The sequence below is a fragment of the Natator depressus genome, chromosome 23, assembly GCF_965152275.1.
Source record: "Natator depressus isolate rNatDep1 chromosome 23, rNatDep2.hap1, whole genome shotgun sequence".
Taxonomy (NCBI): domain Eukaryota; kingdom Metazoa; phylum Chordata; order Testudines; family Cheloniidae; genus Natator; species Natator depressus.
The window spans coordinates 17,739,500-17,759,958 of record NC_134256.1 but is presented as its reverse complement, the minus strand read 5'-3'; the positions used below and the strand labels follow the sequence as shown (position 1 = coordinate 17,759,958).

General features: G+C 51.9%; 1 protein-coding gene across 1 annotated transcript; it reads left to right on the top strand.

Annotated features, from left to right (window-relative positions):
* The first annotated feature begins 13 nt into the window (after positions 1 to 13).
* Positions 14 to 19,145, top strand: LOC141976849 (matrix metalloproteinase-9-like). The gene is made up of 5 exons (XM_074938013.1): positions 14 to 203; positions 12,259 to 12,405; positions 13,909 to 14,055; positions 16,087 to 16,233; positions 18,991 to 19,145. The coding sequence occupies exons 1-5, from the start codon at positions 14 to 16 to the stop codon at positions 19,143 to 19,145; spliced, it is 786 nt and encodes a 261-aa protein (XP_074794114.1).
* Positions 19,146 to 20,459: the final 1,314 nt, after the last annotated feature.

The window sequence follows — 20,459 nt, the reverse complement described above, 5'->3', positions numbered from 1 at the left end:
ACCGGGCTGCCAGATGGACCCCAGTACAGGCACCCCTACCAACTGGAGCTGGCTCCAGGCCAGCAAGAGTAATGGGGCCACCCCGTCCATTACCGGCAATTTTAAAGCAAAGATTGGACGTTTTTCTAAAAGATCTGCTCCGGGAATTGTTTTGGGGACGTTCCCTGGCCTGTGCTATACAGGGCTCAGCCTAGACCACCCCGGTCCCTGCTGGCCTCAGAATCAATGACTCTAGGTGCAGAGACAGATGGAAAGCGGCACGGCAGCTCCACGGGAAACATGACATTTCCAAAATCTGTTGTCAGTCCTAATGCGAATGAAAAGCTGACGTTTCAAGCTTGTCTTGGAACAGAAATGCTGAAAAATGTCGAAGCAGGAGCAGTGAAATGTTTGGATAATGTCAGATTGTCCCAAGAACGGCACAGAAATTTGTTTCTATACAATCAAAATGGATCCTTCTCCTAATTTTGAAGCATTATACTGCAATTTAAATTACGGATATCACAGCAATTGAAATTAACAAAATAATAGAATCATGGGACTGGAAGGGACCTCAAAGGTCATCAAGTCCAGTCCCCTGCACTCATGGCAGGACCAAACACCATCTAGACCATTGCTGACAGGAGTTTGTCTCACCTGCTCTTAAAAATCTCCAGTGATGGAGATTCCACAACCTCCCTAGGCAATTTATTCCAGTGCTTAACCACCCTGACAGTTAGGAAGTTTTTCCTAATGTCCAGCCTAAACCTCCCTTGCTGCAATTTAAGCCCATTGCTTCTTGTCCCATCCTCAGAGGTTAAGGAGAATAATTTTTCTCCCTCCTCCTTGTAACAACCTTTTAGGTACTGTGATAGACCCAGGCCAGTTGGGTATAACAGAGTAGTAGAAGACAGATATACTGGCCACTGGATTAGCAGTTTTCTGTTCCCTGACTGACCAGAGCAGGGGCTGCTCCAAGCTAATGAGTCCAATTAACCTGCAAAGAGTCATCCGATGAAGTGAGCTGTAGCTCATGAAAGCTTATGCTCAAATAAATTTGTTAGTCTCTAAGGTGCCACAAGTACTCCTTTTCTTTTTGTGAATACAGACTAACACGGCTGCTACTCTGAAACCTGTCATTAAGTTAATGTGAACAACTGACTCTAATTAAGGCCCTTCTGATACTATAAAAGGGCTCACTCCAGTCAGGCTGAAGAGAGCCAGGAAGCCAGAGGAGAGGAAGCGGGGATGAAGGGCTGGGTAATGAAGACACCCTCAAGCCATCGGTAAGGGAGCCGTAAGGTAAGGGTGAAGAAGAGAGAAGCGGGAGAGCTGTGGGGAAGTGGCCGAGGAAAATGTAGCAACTCTAGCAGTGAAAGGTCAGCTGCCAACAGCTGCTGCCATTAGGGTCCCTGGGCCGGAACCTGGAGTAGAAGGCGGGCCCAGGATTCCCCGCAACCTGCCACTACAGAAACACCTCCTGGGAGGGGAAGATAGGCCCGTGTCAGGACAGGAGGCTAAACTATTATGGAATAAGCCCGTAGGGACAACAGAGACTGTGGGAGTTCTCTCACCAACCTCCTTGCTGGCTTATGATGAAAAGGGCTCAGTAGACTGTAACCCTGGCCCTAGAGAGAGAAGGGCTATATGGAGGGTTGCAGTGAGTCTCTGAGGCTAGCATAAACCGCCTGGAAGCACAGGACCCATGGGGACAAGATCAGACCACTGCCACAGTACTTGAAAACTGTTATCACATCCCTTCTCAGTCTTCTCTTTTCCAGACTAAACAAACCCAATTCTTTCAATCTTCCCCTGTAGGTCATGTTTTCTAGACCTTTAATCATTTTTGTTGCTCTTCTCTGGACTTTTTCCAATTTGTCCACATCTTTCCTGAAATGTGGCACCCAGAACTGGACACAATACTCCAGTTGAGGCCTAATCAGCGCGGAGTAGAGTGGAAGAATTACTTCTCCTGTCTTGCTTACAACACTCCTGCTAATACAGCCCAGAATGATGTTTGCTCTTTCTGCAACAGTGTTACACTGTTGACTCATATTTAGCTTGTGATCCACTCTGACCCCCAGATCCCTTTCCACAGTACTCCTTCCTAGGCCATCATTTCCCATTCTGTATGTGTGCAACTGAGTGTTCCTTCCTAAGTGGAGTACTTTACATTTCTCCTTATTGAATGTCATCCTATTTACCTCAGACCATTTCTCCAGTTTGTCCAGATCATTTTGAATTTTCATCCTATCCTCCAAAGCACTTTCAACCCCTCCCATATTGGTACATCCGCCAAGTGTACTCTCTATGCCAGGGGTGGCCAACCTGTGGCTCTGGAGCCACATGCGGCTTTTCAGAAGTTAATATGTGGCTCCTTGTATAGACACCGACTCTGGGGCTGGAGCTAGAGGTGCCAACTTTCCAATGTGCCAGGGGGTGCTCACTGTTCAACCCCTGGCTCTTCTACAGGCCCTGTCCCCACTCCACCCCTTCCCACCCCCTCCCTTGAGCCTGCTGTGCCCTCACTCCTCCCCCTCCAGAGCCTCCTGCATGCCACAAAACAGCTAATCGGGAGGTGCGGGGAGGGAGGGAGAGGCACTGACTGGCAGGGCTGCCGGTGGGTTGGAGGCACTGGGAGCAGGGTAGGGAGGTGATGGGGGGGGGGGGGGGCTGCTGACGTATTACTGTGGCTCTTTGGCAATGTACATTGGTAAATTCTGTCTCCTTTTCAGGCTCAGGTTGGCCACCCCTGCTCTATGCCACTATCTAAATCAGTGATGAAGATATTGAACAGAACCAGACTCAGAACGGATCCCTGTGGAACCCCACTGGATATGCACTTCCAGCATGACTGTGAACCACTGATAACTACTCTTTGAGAATGGTTATCCAACCAGTTATGCACCCACCTTATAGTAGCTCCATCTAGGTTGTATTTCCCTAGTTTGTTAATGAGAAGGTCATGCAAGACTGAATTAAAAGCCTTACTAAAGTCTAGATATACCACATCTACCACTTCCCCCCATACACAAGGCTTGTTACCCTGTCAAAGAAAGCTATCCAGTTGGTTTGACAGGATTTCTTCTTGACAAATCCATGTTGACTATTACTTATCATTTTATTATCTTCTAAATGTTTACAAATGGATTTCTTAATTATTTGCTCCATTATCTTTCCTGGTACAGAAGTTAAGCTGACTGATCTGTAATTACCTGGGTTGCCCTTATTTCCCTTGTTATAGTTTGGCACTATATGTGCCCTTTTCCAGTCTTCTGGAATCTCTTCTGTCTTCCATGACTTTTCAAAGATAATAGCTAATGGCTCAGATATCTCCTCAATCAGTTCCTTGAGTATTCTAGGATGCATTTCATCAGGCCCTGGTGACTTGAAGACATCTAACTTGTCTAAAACAATGAGGAGACCTGTGGCACCTTAGAGTCTAACAAATTTATCTGGCCATAAGCTTTCGTGGGCTATAACATGACATGCATCTGATGAAGTGGGTTATAGCCCACGAAAGCTTATGGCCAAATAAATTTGTTAGACTCTAAGGTGCCACAGGTCTCCTCATTGTTTTTGCTGATACAGACTAACACGGCTACCCCTCTGAAACCTAACTTGTCTAAGTAATTTTTAATTTGTTCTTTCTCTATTTTAGCTTCCGAACCTACCCCATTTTCACTGGCATTCTCTATGTTAAGCATCCAATCGCACCAACCTTCTTGGTGAAAACCGAAACAAAAAAGTTATTAAGCACCTCATGCCATTTCCACATTTTCTGTTATTGTTTTTCTCTTTTCATTGAGTAACAGACCTACCCTGTCCTTGGCCTTCCGCTTGCTTCTAATGTGTTTGTAGAATGTTTTCTTGTTACCCTTTATGTCTCTAGCTAGTTTGATCTCATTTTGTGCCTTGGCCTTTCTAATTTTGCCTCTACATACTTCTGTTATTTGTTTATATTCATGCTTTGTAATTTGACCTAGTTTCCACTTTTTGTAGGACTCTTTTTTGATTTTTAGATCATTCAAGATCCCCTGGTTAAGCCAGGGTGGTCTCTTGCCATACTTCCTATCTTTCCTACACAGTGGAATAGTGTCGTCTTGTGCCCTTAATAATGTCTCTTTGAAAAACTGCCAACGGTCTTAAATTCTTTCAAATGTTGCATTCTGATTTGTTATATCCATAATATTTTTTTATATATACTATAACACTAAAATTCAGATTTCAATATAATATAAAAGTTGAAATGACAAGAATTGAAGCCATAAATTCAAAATGAAACATTTTCCCCTTCTTAGAAGGAAAGGTTTCAATTAATATTTTGTAATAAAATAACATTTGTAATAAAATGTTTCAGTCCAATATTTACAAGACATTATACTTTAATAAAAAATGAAATATCTAGTATACACTATAATATTAACATTAATATTTTGTTTCAGTATGGTAAAATGCTTCATTCTGATCATTTTGAATCATTAGACTACAATATAAAATAAAATATACAAAATATATTTACAATAATATTAAAATCCACATTGCAATATAAAAGTTGAAAAGAAAAGAACTGAAATGTAAATTCAAAATGTAACGTTTTCCCCTCATCAGGAGGAAACATTTCAATTAATAGTTTGAAGTAAAGTGACATGTTTCGTTTGGATAATTAATTAATATTTTGCAATAATGTATAATATTTCTGTCTAATAATTACAAAACATTATAAAATAAAATATATACTATAATGTTAATGTTAATATTTTGTTGAAGGCTCTGATCATTTTGAAACTTCAAACTATAATATCAAATAAACTATATAAAACATGAGATATATATAACATATTAAAATTCACATTGTAATATTATAATGTAATTAAAGTCAAAATGAAATTAACTGAAACGATACATTCAAACTGAAATGTTTTTCCCTCATGGGAAGGAAACTTTTCAGCATTATTGCAGTGAATTGAGAACCTCCAAGCAACTTGTTTCCAACCTTTCCCATGTAAAATCTCATCGAAATCAACACCTCGAAAACACCACTTTTTGCCGAACCTGCATTTTCTGATGGAAAACTTATTCTGTCAGCAATTTTACTGACCAGATCTACTGACGTAAATTAACTTCGTCACCTGATGCTGGAATATGATCACGAGATTGCTCGTTTTCATGGAGGTTTCCACTATTAATGTGACGAGGGGACAGGGGGGACACGGGGACTCCCAGCCACATGCACAGCAGTGTGTACAACACGACACACATAATCGGATGGGGCGCAGCAGACATGTTGCTTTCCAGGCCCTGTAGCTGGAACCTGGCAGTGCAGCTCCGGGCACTGACATGCCCAACTCACTCCAACTCACCATCCCTGACTCTGCCTGCTCCCACTGGTTTCCTGACCCACAGCCCTGCCCACAGCCCTTAAATTGTCCAGTGTGAAACTGGGGTCTGGACTGGAGGTGCTGCTCTGTGAGCTTCCATCGTCTGATCCAGCCAGTGCGGGGCTGGCAGGGAACATGCAAACTAGGGTCTGCTCCTTGCGTTCGTCAGGTGTCTTCCTCCTGTTCACCAGCAGACGGCAGCAAGTGGCCAGGTTAATGAATAGAAGTTCGGAGCCTCACTCTGCCAATGTTGGGGTTCACTTTGGATTCACCCCTAACAAGGCCCAGAATCTGGGGTCAGAATGTAGCCCATTGAGCCCCACTGCAGTTAGAGGCCTCAGCATTTCTGGGGTGAATAATCTGCAAAAACAAACCAGCTCAGGGCTAGTTTGTAGAGGATGGCAGTGAAGACCTCCCCATATAGGGCTGGCGTACTTGTGTGGGAATTTACCATCTATGATTCAGCTGAGCTGCACCCATTCACACCAGCTGGGGACATGGCCCATTGATGCCAATGGAACTGGGCTGATTTTCAGCAGCTGGGGAGCTGGTCCATTGATCCCTTTTTCTCTTGAGTTGGTTGACGTGTAGTTCCAAGAATGCTCTTTCAAAGAGGGTGGGCACAGTGTTGGTGGTTGTGGTTTCTCCCTACTAAACAAGAGGTCCTGGAGTCATAACCCAGCAGTCCCTGCTCTAAGTGTTTTTTTGTCTAACGGGGGGGCGGGGGGGTAATTAACCATTGGAACAATCCGCCGAAGGTCATGGTGGATTCTCCATCACTGGCAATTTTTTAAATCAAGATTGGATGTTTTTCTACCAGCTCTGCTCCAGGAATTGCTGCAGGGCCGTTCTCCGGCCTGCGTGATACAGGAGGTCCGAGTGGATGATCTCAGTGGACCCTTCTGGCCTTGGGACCTATGAATCACTGGGTTTGTCTTCACTGCTGAGCTAACCCAGGTGATCGGCCCCCAGGGCTGAGTGCCCGGGTGGGACCATGCACACTGCAAAGCCACGCGTGAGTTGCTGCATCCCAGTGGCGCTGCACTAACCCAGAGGAGGCCTTGGGCCTTCAAAGGGAGCCTCCGCTGGCTCTTAGTGCTGTGTTACTCTCTGAACGCTCTCGCAGTGACTTGTGGGAGAATGTCACTGGCCTTTCTGGGCCTGTGCTCTGAGCCTGGCAGCCCAGAAAAGTAACCCGGCTTGGCGTGCTCCCAATCTTGGCCCGTGGCCTCCATTCCAGCCAGTGCCCAGGCATGGAGCCAGCTCTGAGCCATAGCCTGCTCCTGCCTTTGGCATCAATGCAACACACACCAGCATGAGGGGGCAGACACGGGCTGGGGGGGGGGACAGGGAAGGGTATGCCAGCAGCAGCCTGTTGCCCAGAGAAGGCGGCAGCATGAACGGTTCAGCCGGGGGGGGCAGGACTCCAGGGTGAATGGACGGAAGAACAATTCTGAACATGCCATCGGTCGTGCTGGGCGGCACAGCTGTGAATTGCAGCGTTCAGCAGCCGACTCTCCAGCTGCCCTCGCTGGGTTCAGGTGGGCCATGCCACATGGCGGGGGGCAGCAGCTGGCCAGAGAGGAGTGTGTGCCTCTTGGGAGCCCCAGGAAGCCTCATGCCAATGCTGCCTTCTGCCGCTTGCATCTCTGGCAGGGTCCCCTGGCTAGGAGGACCGTCCACAGGCTGGCAGCGCACGGCCCTGCCCCCTCCAGGGCAGCGTGAACTAAGTCGGGGCCCGGGAGATGCTGGGGCAGTCGGGGCCGGGCTGCGTGGGGCAGACTCGGGTGTATTGGCAGCTGGAGGGGGCTTCTGGTCGCTGCGCCTGCTCCAAACCTATGTTCTGCCTTGGCAAAGCAAAGGTGCTAGGCGGAGCCATGCGCTCCCTCCCCTGTGTGCTCTGTAGCCCCAGTGAGGGCAGAGCACTGGTGTGGGGGTGGCTGGTGTTGTGGGCGGGGGAGTGGCCCTCAGCGCCGTATTCCCTGCAGGGATCTGGGTGTCTCTGCGCTCAACATTCTGCGTCGGCACAAGTTTGTGTCGGGCGCCCTTCACTCTGGGCTAACAAAGTTTACGGGCAGTTCATTTCCTTGGGTTTCTTGCAAATCTCCCCTCAGCTCCCCCAGGTCCCACAGCCCAGCTCTCACCCGCCCCAGCCTCTGCCTCCTCAGGAAGGGTCACCCCAGGCTCAGCAGTCCCTGCGTGCATGCGAGTCCCTTTGCTCCCCGGACACCATCTCCTTGTGTCCCATCTCTGCCTGTCCAGCCCAGCCCACTCTGCCCACCCCAGCTTGTGCCCCACCCTGGGATGGAGGTCTGCTGGGGCCCCACAGGACCAGGAGCTGGGGGAGGATGCAGGAGCAGGGCTGGGATGTGGAGTCAGTGGGGGGGCACCTTTTAGGGGGGTCACAAATGGGGGGTGCGGAGGTGGCGGTAGGTGGAGCCGAGCCAAAGCCTCCCCCCGATTCCCCACTGCACTGCTCTGACCCCCGCCCCACACACCCCTGCACTGCTCTGACCCCCCTTTCTATCCTGGGGTGGGGGAGCCTGGAGCCCCCTCCCTTGGCCTGGGGCAGCAGTGATGGAGAGGAATTGTGGGGCGATGGGGAGGGAGTGAGATGGGTGGGGGGTCTGAGATGGCTCCATCTCCCTTCCCCCAAATCCTTCCCATGTGGGGAAAGGGCCTGGCTTCCCCCCTTTTGGCTCTGCTCTGTCAGCACGTTGGAGCACATGGAGCAAAGGGCCCTTTGAGGATGGGTCCTTGTTCACTGAGAGATCATAGAAAAATGGCAGTTTTGGAAACCCAGTTCCTGGGTAAAGCTGCAGCCATCGAACTGGGTGTTTCAGAACCGAGCTGCTGGGATGGTCCCTTCCCCTGAATAAGGGTCCTGGTGCCAGAGCACGGCCTGGCGGGATGAAGGTTGAGCAAGCGGGAGAGACCCCACCCTGCATCAACCTCCACACCTGAGCACTGCTCCAGTGCCCCCCTGCCCCCCATTCCCTAGCTCGGCATCTTCAAAGTTACAAGAATCAGAGCATGTGGCTGAGTCTGGGCTGCACAACTGGAGCAGGGCAGTTTATTGAAGGCAGGGGCCAGGGCCAGATGCCAGCCTCAGAAGGATTTGCCTCTCTCCGCACATCCGGGTGGGTGGAACAGAAACAATGTGCAGCCGGGCAGCTGTGAAATCTCCTTGTTAGCAGGTGGCTCTGGGGGGCGGCCCACCTGCCAACTCCATAAGGGGAGAGCGACTCTGAGGGACACCCAGAACAAGCCAGGGAGATGTCATCCAGCAGGAAGCTCCTGGCTTGGGGCTTGGTCGCCCTGGCCCTGTGCGTGGCAGCCCCAGGTAATGCCTTCCCCGTGGGTAGCCCCAGGCTGTGCCCCCCAGGACCCTCATCTCACTGGTCCCCTGGGTGGGGGCTGGGGGAGAACTGAACACACAGGAGAATGGCTCGGAAGCTTTTCTTTCTTGTGCACTAACTTCTGCTCTGATTTATTGATCTGCTGCAAGTGGCGGAGCGTGTCCCAAACGCAGCTGCAGAGAGCGTCCCGGGGGCAGATACATGGTCCCTGCATAGGGCGGGGGGGGTGCAGCACAGAGCACTGGCAATAGCTCATGGGTGTGGGGCTCCGGCACCCGAGGGCAGCTCAGTGGGTGAGGTAGCTGCCTGGGCACACACACCCCAAATGGAGAACGGGGGAAGTGGAGAGTACCAGCTGCTCACTGTATTATACAGTGATGTTGTAGCCATGTCAATCCCGGGATATGGAGAGATGAGGTGGGGGCAGTAACAGCTTTTATTGGATCAGCTTCTGCTGGGGAGAGAGACACACTTTGGAGTGTACACAGCGCTTGTCTTCAGGTCCAACCTATGCCGTTTGATAGCTTTTCTCTCTCACCGGCAGAGGCTGGGTCAATAAACAATGTTACCTCACCCACCTTGCTTCTGTGTACATAGACCTCTCCTCTGCAGCTTTAAAACTTTTACGCAGGGAAGGTAAATGACAGATTTGTCATATGGGAAAACTGAGGCATAACCTTGCCCGGGATCAGCAGCAGGATTAGAAGACAGGTGGCTGCCAGATTTCAAATCTAGCACCATCTCCACTAGCCCACTCATGGGGTCACAGCTTCTCCCCTCAGAGCAGCGGTTTCCCCCCTTGGTGCGTAATAATTAAACAGCAGAGAAGTGGGAGACACACTGGAGTTGGCTGTGCCACTAGTTGGGTGCAGGGGCTCCTTGCCATGGGGATTGTCAGCAGTGAGGTGGGAGAGGGCAGCCAGTGAGTTAAATGATGGGTAAGTGAAAGCAGAGTGATGGTCTCATGTGCCCAAGGATGAAGGGGCTGTGAGATTCAGTAGCTGTGATCATCTTTCTGTCATGCATGCGAAGGATTTGAGTGTAGGGAGCTGCTGGTCAGTGCTGGGTGAGGACGTGGTGCAGGCTTATTGGGGCATCGCTCCAAGAGGGCAGAATTTAGGTGGTGTGGGCGCGTACCTTCACTCTGTACTTCCTGGTGCTCACTAGTTTGGATTTTGCTGAATTCAATGTTAACAAAGCTTTTTGCTATTTAATTTCTAACCCTTTTTTAAAAGAAAGAGAAAAGTCGTTGATTGGAGTTAGTGGTCCTATGGGTTGTTGTAAATATCACATAGGTGTGCAGTTCAGACGCCCCTGTGCTTACAAAACGCTTTTCATCTGTAGCTTCCAAACAGGGGAAACATCATTATTCACCTAATTGAGGGGGGAAACTGAGGCACAATGTCACTCAGCAAGCCAATGGCAGAGTCCCAGGCTTTCTGAGTCTGTGTGCTATCCCCACCCCACAGGGCCACACTGCTGCTGTGTGATTCCTAAATACCCCCGCACATCCTCTGTACACATTGTTGTAGTGGACTAGGGTGACTAGTTGTGCTTTAAAACAGCTGGAATCTGTAGCTGCTAACAGAGCCGGCGAGAGAAATCTTCAACATTGTCCTACTCAACCGTTTTATTACATGGTGGTTATAGTTGCGTTACAGCTGTCTCTCCTTTCCCCGCCATATTTTTTCTCACCCACCCCCACACCATCAGTTCCAGTTCAGCCTCCACCCCATTAAGCCATTTGCATTTGGGAAGCCAGGTGTGCCACCCAAAATGCTAGGAGAATATGTGACCTTTAAGACAAGCTGTTTTCTCAGGAACTTCTTGCTCAAATGACCCCAGATTTAGATCTCTTGCCTTGCCCCACACCCCCAGAAGGCAAGGCAAAGTTCAGGAAAATCTGGAGGAGCATGTGGATTTTGCAAGATTTTGTGTCTGGCATCACCGGGGCAGCTCTGGCACAATGGTGCTGCATCATGATACTGATGAAATTAACCAGCAGCAGCACCTTTGCTCTCTGCAGGTCCCCAGCCCAGGGTCAGTCCAAAGACATGGGAGCCTCCACGCAGAGTGACATGGCCTGTTCAGAGCAGAGAGGTGTTGTCAGCAGAAGGAGAATGTCCCCTGTAGATGGACACAGCTGGACACCAGGGTCCTAAGATGTGAGGACTGCTCCATTCATCTCTGTGGGCAGTCCCCCACTCCCTCCCCAGTGCTGGGGAAACTGTGAGATGCACCAAGCCTGCCCATCCTAAGCTCCTCACCCCAACTCAGCTGTGTGTTCTCGGGGCATGATACCAGGATGGCTGTTCTCGGCTCCCCATGCAGAGGGGTGGGGCTCCCCCACATACTGGTTCCTATGGGGGCAAGGAGAGGAGCTCAGATACCCCCAGAGGGGCAGGAACCCCTAGGTCCCAGATCACAGGAGGGGGCAGGGAGAGGGGAGCCACCCCAAGAAGGGCAAGCCAACCAGAACCTGCTCACATGAGCGGGGAGGAAGCGCGGGGGGTTAGACTCCAATAGATAGACGGGGTGCTCCAGAGCCTCACACACAAAAAGGGGCAGGCAGTGGGGCTCAGACCCACCTAGAGGGACAGGGGGCCCCCATGTTCAAACACACACACACACAAAGGTAGGGAAAGAGGATCAGGACCTCCCCCCTCCAGATCTTGGCAGACAGCCCCTATTCTCCCCCAGTCCTTCAAACCATGTCCCACTTCCCAGTGTCCCACTCCACCTGACCCCCCAACTGTCTCCTGCCCACCCCTTCCCATAATCCCCCCTCCACTGCCTATTCCCACCTACTTTTCCACCCCAATAACCCTCCCCTCCCAGTGGGGATTTGCACCTGTAATTTATACTCCGTTCAGAACTCAGTACAGCACTGCCTGGATACTCAGCTGTGCTCAGATTTCATTTCCCCTGTGACAGAGGCAGAACGTAGCACGATGCCCCCTTGTTTAATTTTCAGTTTTTGCCTGGGGTCGGGTTTGAGCTCACAGTGCTAGCTCTGTGTTGCGTGGGTCCAGAGGCTGTGATAGTCCATGCTGAGTGAATCACGCCCCGTGCACTGTGCTCCGTGCATGAGCCTTAAACCTGCTCGCCACGCGCCTAACCGGAGACCCAAACTTCGGCTAATGACACTGGAATTAGATTTCTCCCCAGAGGGCTAATTGGTGCCATGCCCTCGGTTGGGAGTGCGCCTCAAGTGGCTGAGGCCCTGGCGTGACAGTCTGAGCCCCGGCTTCATCTCTAGCCACATGCAAAAAAAAAAAAGTCAACTTTAAGCCAAGCTGGTTTTTTCAGGGGGGCTGTAACTTGGGAACCCCTTAGTCAAATGGGACCAAATCTGGATCAGAAATCGAACCCCCTGACCCCATGAAACATACCAAGTTTCAAGGTAATCAGAGTAATCGTGCGGATTTTAGTGTACTTAGAGTTGAGCTTTCGACAGAAAGCTGGTCTGAGCCTTCACGAGAGCAGAGCGCCTCATTTTTCTGTTCCTCCATCTCTCTCTGCTCCCCTCACAGGCTCAGGCTCCCCCCGCTGCACCTTCCCCTTTATTTACAAGGGGAGATCGTACTCCTCATGCACCACGGACGGACGAAGGGACAAGAAGCTCTGGTGCGCAACTACCGACAGCTACGCCAAGGATGGCCGATGGAGGTTCTGCTCTCCCATGGGTGAGGCCTGGCTGCCTTCGCTTCTCACTCCATTCCCCTGCCCGGCACAGCAGCCCTAATGCCAGGGACACAGGCCCACTTGCTGCAAGGAAACATCCCAGCCCCAAATCCACTGGCCAGACTTTTCTGAGACCATAGCTTCCAGCTGGAGCGAGGTGCCTTGGGAAACGCCCCTTAGACACCTGCCTGCGTCTCTGTGAGCCTAAAGACCTTTGAAAATTTAGCCCCAGGTGCCTAACGCCTGGATTTTCAAAGGTATTTAGCAGTTGCTGCCTTAGTGTTGCAAAGCCAACTGATTTAAGAGCCTAAATGTCATTTCCAAAATGTATTTAGTTCCTCTGATTGTCAATGAGATTTTGGCTCCTATGTGAGTTTCATCTACTAAGTGCCTAAATCCCTTTGGAAAACAAGGTTTAGTCTCTCACCACAGTTGGCTTTGCAACACTGAGCGCAGCAACTCCTGAATGCCTTTAAAAATCTGGGTCTAAATGACTTGAAGAATGGGACTTACACACCTAAGACACTGTGGGTACGTCTACACAGCAAAAAAAAAACCCAAAAAACACAGCCGCAAGTCTCAGGACCCGGGTCAACTGACACAATGGCTTCCTTTCTAACCCTGGGTAAGTCACCTCCCCACCCCGTGCCTCAGTTTCCCATCCCACCCTTTCTCTGTCAACCCTAATTTGATTGTGAGCTTTGACTGTCTCTCCCTGCGTGTCTGGACAGCGCCTGGCACAGTGGGGCCCTGATCTTGGCTGATGACGGAGCTGAGTGAGTTTCCTGGTAAATAGTTTAGCTGCTGAAAAAAAGCAGCACCAGATGACCCAAAACCACTTAATGAATTTGTGACCAGCTCCAGAGAATGACTCTGGTGCCGGGGCGCTCGCTGAGGCTGGAGGAGACTCGAGGCCGCGCTCTAGCTATTCATTCCCGTTCACTTTCTCCACTTCAGGCTGACGAAAAATCTGAAACACATTGGTTTGGGTGCGACCCAAAGCGAAACTTTTCTGAAACATTTTCAGAACTGCCAGTGAATCGAAAAGTCATTGTTGGCCCCGCTGTGGGGGGAGGGGGAGTGTCTTACTACTAATAAATCCTGAGATGAGAATGTGGGTCTGACTCCATTGTCATCAGGGGTGTCTGCAAACTGATTCTAGAGTCACTGCTCTCATCATCTGGCCCCTTGTGCCAAGCTGCAGTTAAATCAGATCAAAGCCAGTTGCTACAGGACAGAGAGGAGTTGGGGGGGTCAGATCAATTCTTAAATGAGAATGGAGAACTCCCTGTGAGTGGCAGTGTAGCTGTCTCTGGGGATCGAGCTGGTTCCTCTCCCCCGCCCTCTCCACACACACATCCCCACCCCCGTGATACCTAGGGCCAGACCCTCAGCTGGATCCGCGCTGCTTTACGCCAGCTGGGAGCTGGCCACTGGCCTCAATGGCCGCTGCTGATTGTCACTTGCCTTTCCTTGCTCTCTCCCCGTTTCACTCTCAGGTCCAGACTCTCTGCCCTGCACCTTCCCCTTTAAGTACAAGGGGAAATCGTACTCGGCCTGCACCAGGGACGGAAGCACCGACAAGCGGCTCTGGTGCGCGACCACCAGCGACTATGACAAGGACGGCAAATGGAAGTTGTGCACCCAGAAGGGTGAGTCCTTGAGCTCTGTGTCACGCTGCCTAGATCGGGTCGCAGCTGAGAACGCCCAGACTCAGGACTGATCGCCAGCGAACAGAGCAGACACCCCCAAACTGCGGGAATATTCTATCATTAGATTCACCAAGCCAGTCATAATGGAGCATGCCTGGATCACAGACAATCCCCTTGACATTCCAGCCCCAGTTTATCACCCAAGCCAACTGGACTTTATGATGTAAGGCCGTGGCTCTCAACGTTTCCAGGCTACCGTGCCCCCACCCAGCGCAATCAGACGATGGCACTCCCACGATGCTGTACCATTCAGACTCACACAGAGAAGGAATGAGCCAGGGCAGGGAATGCATGGTGGTGTCACGGATATTCAGGTATTAAGAAACACGGCTCTCTAATCTATCAGGCCAACGTTTAGCAGATCCACTGGCAGGCAGCTGAAGCTGCACAAATTCCAACCGGATGGATAACTAGCCACTGGAACAACTTGCCACGTGATGGCGGATCCCTCGGTGTCTCTCTGGAGACTGGGCGTCTTTCTCAAAGATCTGCTCCAGCTCAACTGTAAGCTATTGGCTGGATGTAGGAACCACTGTGCTATACAGCAGGGCCGACGAGATGACCAGAATGGTCTCTTCTGGCCTTAACATCTAAGAATCTATAAAGGTTTGAGCCACATGAATTTGACTGGGCCACATTTGTCCAGGAAGAAGTGGCAGGAATTAGTGCTTTTCAGCCCGAATTCATGCCAACAAAACCTCTCCCACACAACCCACCCCAGCCTTGTGTATCTACCTGCCACACGTCTGGCGGGAGGTAGTTTAGCAAAGTTTCAAAGAGTGTCTAATGGGGTGAGTGACTTCCCTTGGGACATGTCTGCTCAGTCATGGAACTGCTGCTGAATCTCCCACCCTGGGCAGGTCCAACCCTTCCTATCTCTGCCTGGGAAAACTTCTGGCCATTAGACCAACTCCAGCAGCATCCCTGGGGAACCAAAGCAATGGATGCATTTGGGAAGAGAGAGCCGGGCGGCAGGAGGGAGGGGGAGAGAAAACAGGACTGAGGATGTAAAAGAAAAGCTGGGAAAATACACGTGAATGGGAAAAAAGAGACAGAAAAAGAGAGGAGGGGAAATAGAGAGAGAGACGCTCAGCCTGGCTGCTGCTAATGAGCTCAGCTCTCCAGAGACTGGAGATCCTCCAGGTTTGTCATTTGTAACGATTCTCCGTCCCTGCTTTTGCTGCCAGGACTAGTGCTCTGCCCTGGGGGTCAGGACACCTAGGGTTTAGCTCTGACCAATTCATGGCTTCCTTTGTAACCTTTGGGTCAGTCACAACCCTGCCCTATGCCTCAGTTTCCCTTCCCACCCTTTGTCTATCTCATCTGTTTTGATTTTAATCTCTGTGAGGCATTCCATGTTTCTCCACTGGCACAGTGGGGCCCTGATCTCAGCTGGGGTCTGTGCAGTGCCTGGCACAGTGGGGCTCTGATCTCGGCTGGGGTCTGTGCAGTGGGGGTCATTCTAATAATAAATCCTGAGATGAGAATCTGAGGCTGATTCTACCTGCAGTCATTAGCATGACTCCAAATCCACTCCGGAGTAACTACAGTCCGGATCTGGTCCCTAGGTACAAGATGCAGTTATATCCCTTAGCATTTCTAGTGTAAATAATCTGCAATAACAAATCAGATCAGAGCAAGCAAGTAAAGAACAGGGGTGAATTTGCACATCAGACCAGTTCCTTCATGGGAACAAAGACCTCCCTGTCTGTGCCGGTGTAGATATTGGCTGCTTGCCCCCTCTCACAGGGCCAGATTCGCCACTGGTGTAAATTGGCATCGCTCCACCGGCTTCAGTGGATCTGTGCTGATTTACAGCGGGCTCAGAATCTGGCCTTTTAATTCAAAAGGAGCCAGGCCAATTTACACCCTCTTGGGGATCTGGTCCATTGACTCCAATGGAGCATGCCAATTTATTTTGCTTGTGGTTGTGATTTGTCTCTCTCGATCTCTCTCCATTTCACTTCTCAGTCTCTCCCGCCTGCGCCTTCCCCTTTATTTACAAGGGGAAATCGTACTCGGCCTGCACCCGGGATGGGACCAGAAGCAGGCTGCGCTGGTGCGCGACCACCACGAACTACGACAAGGACGGCAGGTGGAGGTACTGCAGCGTGACGGGTGAGTCCTGGCAGGCTTCGCCTCTTACCCCGGTCCCCTGCGTGGCACAGCGGCCGTTCGGCTTGGCCCGGGAAGCAGCCCCCGCTAGCTGCAAGGGAACGACCCAGCTCCAAATCTGCTGGCCAAACTTTTCCAAGACGCCAGTTAATTCCCTCCTGGGAGAGTTTGATTTAACGATCGGTCGGTCGCCCTCCCTCTTGCCACTCGCGAGGATATCCACTGCTCCTTCGTGTGCAAAAATCCGCTCTGGCTCGGCCCAGTGACACAGCGGTGCTCTCACAATGCCACACACGTGTCCCGAAAACACACACACGTGCACGCGGGGTGGGAATGAGACAGCACACGTGCTGCGATGACATCTTATAGCACACAAGACAGCATTCAAATGTTAAAAAATAAGGCCGTTGGAGTCCAGCAGACCAAAGCAGAGCCAAAGCCAATGGCTGGAAGGTGACGCTGGACCAATCCAGACTGGGTTGGTCCAGCTATTGCAGCAGGGGGACCGGACCGTGCGTCTGCCATGGGGTGCTCTAACCACCAGGTTACACAGCCCTTCTTCTTCTTCCTCCTCTCTTTGGCCCAAAGACTCTTTAAGTGGGTATCCGAAGTGCTTCAGCAGGAGCGACTGCGGTGCTGCAGATGAGAATGTCCCCTAGCCCAGCGGTTCAAGCCCGCCCTGGAGTGATGGGAGGCCCCTGGTTCAGTCCTTTCTCGCTCACACCGAGGGCGGATTGGGCCTGGGTCTCCCACATCCCAGGTGAGCGCTCGAAATCCAGGGCTACACATTATAAGGGAGACACGCACCCCCATCGCCTTCTCCAGCTGGGCTCTGAATGGGGCCTAAGCCAGTCCCCGTGCTCCCAGCACACCCAGTGGATCAGGCCTCAGGGCAAATCAGCCCGGGGCTGGCTCATCTCCCACTGGGGGCTGGGGGAGGAGGTGGGTGACAGGCAGCCGGGGGCCTGGAGGGAGGCAGGACGTGCAGGCCCAGAGGCAGCTTGGGAAGCCTTCACAGTGCAGACACTGGGGGCGAGCGAGGGCAGGAGCCTTCGCGGGCAGGAGGTAGCCGCGTGGGGGGGTGGTGGTCGCAGTGACACCTAACGCTGGGGTTTAGGTGCCCACGTCCCTCTGTGGCTCTGGGCCAATGGCCCCTTCTGGCCTTCAAGTCTAGGGCTCTATAAAGGCTTCTGCCACATGAGTTTGACTTGGCCACTTCTGTGTTTGTGCAGCACAATGGGGTCCTGGGCCATGACGGGGGCTCCTGGGGCTACCGTAATACCCCTAATATATAATGTACAGCACCCAGCACAATGGGGTCCTGGGCCATGACGGGGGCTCCTGGGGCTACCGTAATACCCCTAATATATAATGCACAGCACCCAGCACAATGGGGTCCTGGGCCATGAAGAGGGCTCCCGGTGCTACCATAATACCCCTTGTAACCCTCTGCTTGCTCGGAGTGGTGCTCTGTCCCCCTCTAGTGGTGGCTAGGCCCCCTAGAGAATGGTGAGTCTGCTCTACAGCCTTAGCTCAGAGCCAGGTAGCTTTAAAGCTCATGCAGTAGAGGCTCATGCACTAAGCTCCCGAGATCCCAGGTTCAATCCCACCTGCTGACAACCGAGTCTATCGGTGTTACCCTGGCCTGTGAGTGGGGCTCCCAGGGCTACTATAATACCCCTAATTAGTAACGTTCAGCACCTAGCATATAATGGAGCTCTGGATTGTTACTGACGTTACAAGGCACTCCTGCAATACACTTAAACATTATTATTATTATTCCGGAACGGTGTTTATCACCCCAAATTCATGCTGACAGAACCTCTGCCCCAGCCCTGTGTGGCATTTAGGAACTACACGCTTGGTGGGAGGTATTTATGAAAGATTCCGAGAGTTTCTACTGATCCGGGTAGGTGATTTTCCCTGGGAGTTTGCTGCTCAGTCATGGAGGCACTTTTGAATCTCCCACCCTAGGCTGGTCCAATCCTCCCTATCTCTGCCTGTGAAACCTTCCTGCCCTGAGACCCAACGGCTGCAGCCTGCCTGGGGAATGACGACACTGACTACATTTTAGAAGAGAGACCAGAGAGTGTGGGAGAAGGAGCTGGGAAGGGAGATGAAATTGCTGAAGCGATTCCAGCTGGAGGGCGGGGCAGGGTAGAACCTTCAGAGACTGGGAACATCAGGATCCTGATGCGGGGAGGTGACCCAGGGAAACTGGTCAAGTGCGACCGTGCACAGAGACATTTGCCAGGGGCAGGATGTAGGTGACGATGTCAAGGTGCTGAGATGCTGGAGCTAAAGCATTAAGAGTGCAGTGAAGGACACAGCCCATTTCCCCCAGCTCCGGTCTGTGTGGAGCCCAGTGGCTTTGCATTGTGAGGCTGAATTATTCGCAGGGCCTCCTGGCTCCAAGATCCCGCAGCCGCAGAACTGTGCGCCAGACTCTCAGCTCTCATTTAAAAAGGGGACCCGCATGTCAGCAGTACAGTGCTGCTTGCCTGCATCTGCATAGAGCCTGGAACCGTGGCTCTGAAGGGGGACTGCCCCATCCATCTAAAGGGCAGTTCACTCTGAAACCTAATAACAGCATGTTGAAATTGAAGGGGGAGGGGGGAAAAGAAACTCTCCCCCAGCACAGCTCCTTCGCAGTCAATTAACAGACCGTGTCCTTTGCAGAAAAAAAACATTGATTCCTCTCCTAACCGAGCTGAAATCTCCCCTGGCCGTGGTACCAGTCAGTGTTTCTGTCTCCCTCAGATTACGACAATGGAGAAGCGTGTGTTTTCCCTTTCACCTACAAGGGCAAACGCTTCTCTGCTTGTACCAAGTTTGACAATCTCTTCGGGAGGTTCTGGTGTGCCACCACTGACAGCTACCACATGGACCGCCAGTGGGTTTTCTGTCCCGACTGAGGAGGGAGAAGGAGGAGCTGAAGGGACAGGCAGTGCCAGAGCCGTCGATGTCCCGTGACACCACTTCGACGGAGGGGGCTGCTGGATAAAAACCCAGGCCAAGATTCTCAGAAGTGATGAGTGATTTTGGGTGTCCACCTCGAGATGCCTTCAAAGGGCAGGTGCTCAGTGCTTGTGGAAGATCAGGCTCTGTTTAAGGTGCTGACCAACTGCCCCTTTAAGGCGATACAACGTGGGTGCCCAAAATCCTGACGCTGGCTTGAAAATCCTGAGACCCATCCTGGGCTGTTTTGTGTGATCAGCGCTTCATGCTGGTTGGGGCTGGCCGGCCTGGTGCATTTCCCACTTTTCACTGCCCTTGAAAATAAAGGCTCTTTCCGGGCAGTGTCTTTGCTTCATTTCTACCCAGGGCAGCTTCTGTTCACCATCGTGGCAGGCCCTGCCTTCCTTCCACCCGGGGAGACAGGGCCATGTGCACAGGGCAGTCGCTGCTCAGTAACAAGGGGCGATGGTGTCTGGAAGGGGATTTCTCTGGGCACCAGGGTTTTAAGCCACAGGAACACCGAGACAGAAAGAGTCTGATTAAGTCTGAAGTGTGAGTGCCTGGCCTTTGGCCTGAGTGGTGCACTGATATCCAGGGCACTGCTGGGTGTTTCTGTTAGGAGGAGAAATGTGTCAGGGAGATTCTCGGTGCAATTGTGCTCGCACACAAAAGCGTGCCATGTCCCGTTTGCCTGACCCCAAAGAAACGAACGGCAGCAGGCAGCTTCCTGGCTGCAAAATCCCCACACCTGCGCCCCCAGCGAGCTCTGTGCCCAAGCAGCTGTCTTGGGAACAACCCTACCCTGGTACCTGCTGCAGTTGCGACCAAGAGGGGCAGCACTGGGGCCAGCGGCTGCAATGCAGCAGCCCAGGATGCCATCCTGACTGGAGAGACAGATACGTACCCAGAGCTCACCCCTTGGGGGGCAAGGGCAGCTGGAGGAGCCATGGGGTTGTACCACTCCCATGGCTCGGCTCAGCTGGGGTCACTCAGGGCAGCGCCCAGGTCTCCAGCCGGCCGGCACCAGCTCTGGGTCCAGCAGCCTGTTCCACGGTGGGAACAGGCTCTAAGGGAGACCTCCCCACGGGATCGCAAGGTAATGGGGCCCCCATTACAGGATCACACTGAGAATGGTGCCCCCTAGAGGAGCTGTGGGGAATTGTGCCCCCATTATAGGATCCCACGTGGCAAGAGTTCCCAAACTGTGGGCCGTGGCCCAAAGGTGGGCTGCTACGCAGTCCTGGCTGGTCTCCCGTGGGTAGAGTTGGGGG